The sequence below is a fragment of the Eurypyga helias genome, unplaced genomic scaffold, assembly GCF_000690775.1.
Source record: "Eurypyga helias isolate BGI_N326 unplaced genomic scaffold, ASM69077v1 scaffold6343, whole genome shotgun sequence".
NCBI classification, from domain to species: domain Eukaryota; kingdom Metazoa; phylum Chordata; class Aves; order Eurypygiformes; family Eurypygidae; genus Eurypyga; species Eurypyga helias.
Window position 1 is genome coordinate 330 of NW_010241765.1, and position 694 is coordinate 1,023.

The following is a 694-nucleotide window of genomic DNA, read 5'->3' on the forward strand; positions in this document are numbered from 1 at the left end:
AGATTTCTGACAATGAGGCAGGGTTGAATGTACAGCTTCAGGGGGGTGCACTGGACAGTGGGCTAGAGCTGGGTTGGATTAAATAGACTGAAGGTTTAGAATCATAGAATCACAGAATGGTTTGGGTTGGAAGGGACCTTAAAGATCATCTAGTTCCAACCCCCCTGCCACGGGCAGGGACACCTTCCACTAGACCAGGTTGCTCAAAGCCACATCCAGCCAGGCCACCCCTTAATCCAGGGTGGATGAAAAGGGTTTGAAAAGAGACCTTCCCATTGTCAGTTATGTCTTCCTGCTGTCGATTTCAGGCCATGCCAAAGATGCTCTTAGTCTTGCCCAGATGCAAGAGCAGACCTTACAGCTAGAACAGCAAGCAAAACTTAAGGTATGTTGGAACTCATCATTTGTTGTACAACGAGCCCACCTCGGGCAAGTGCTAGATTTGGGGGCGAGCGAGGGACATAAAGTCTTGTTTTCGAGTAATCTGTAAAGGGTGCTAAGATTTTCGTCTTATCGTTCAGCTTCAGCAAATAATAGTTGTTTGCCTTTCAGAAAAAAAAAAAGTAATTCTGGAAGGTGAAGTATAAGTTGATTTGGCTTCTTCTCAGGCATATTTTATGGCTTTGTTCACAATTCGCCTGTGTCCTGAGTGGTTTTGTAACTCCTAGAATATAAACACTGATTTTAGGGAAAG

General features: G+C 44.7%; 1 protein-coding gene across 1 annotated transcript in view; it reads left to right on the plus strand.

The window, feature by feature from the left end:
• Positions 1-314: 314 nt before the first annotated feature.
• LOC104507527 (ATPase family AAA domain-containing protein 3-like) overlaps positions 315-694 on the plus strand; it is a gene marked incomplete at its 3' end in the record, with an annotated part of 18,078 nt that continues 17,698 nt past the window's right edge. Inside the window, 1 exon segment of the mRNA XM_010148844.1 lies at positions 315-385. Within this exon segment, the coding sequence (XP_010147146.1) occupies positions 341-385 (45 nt within the window).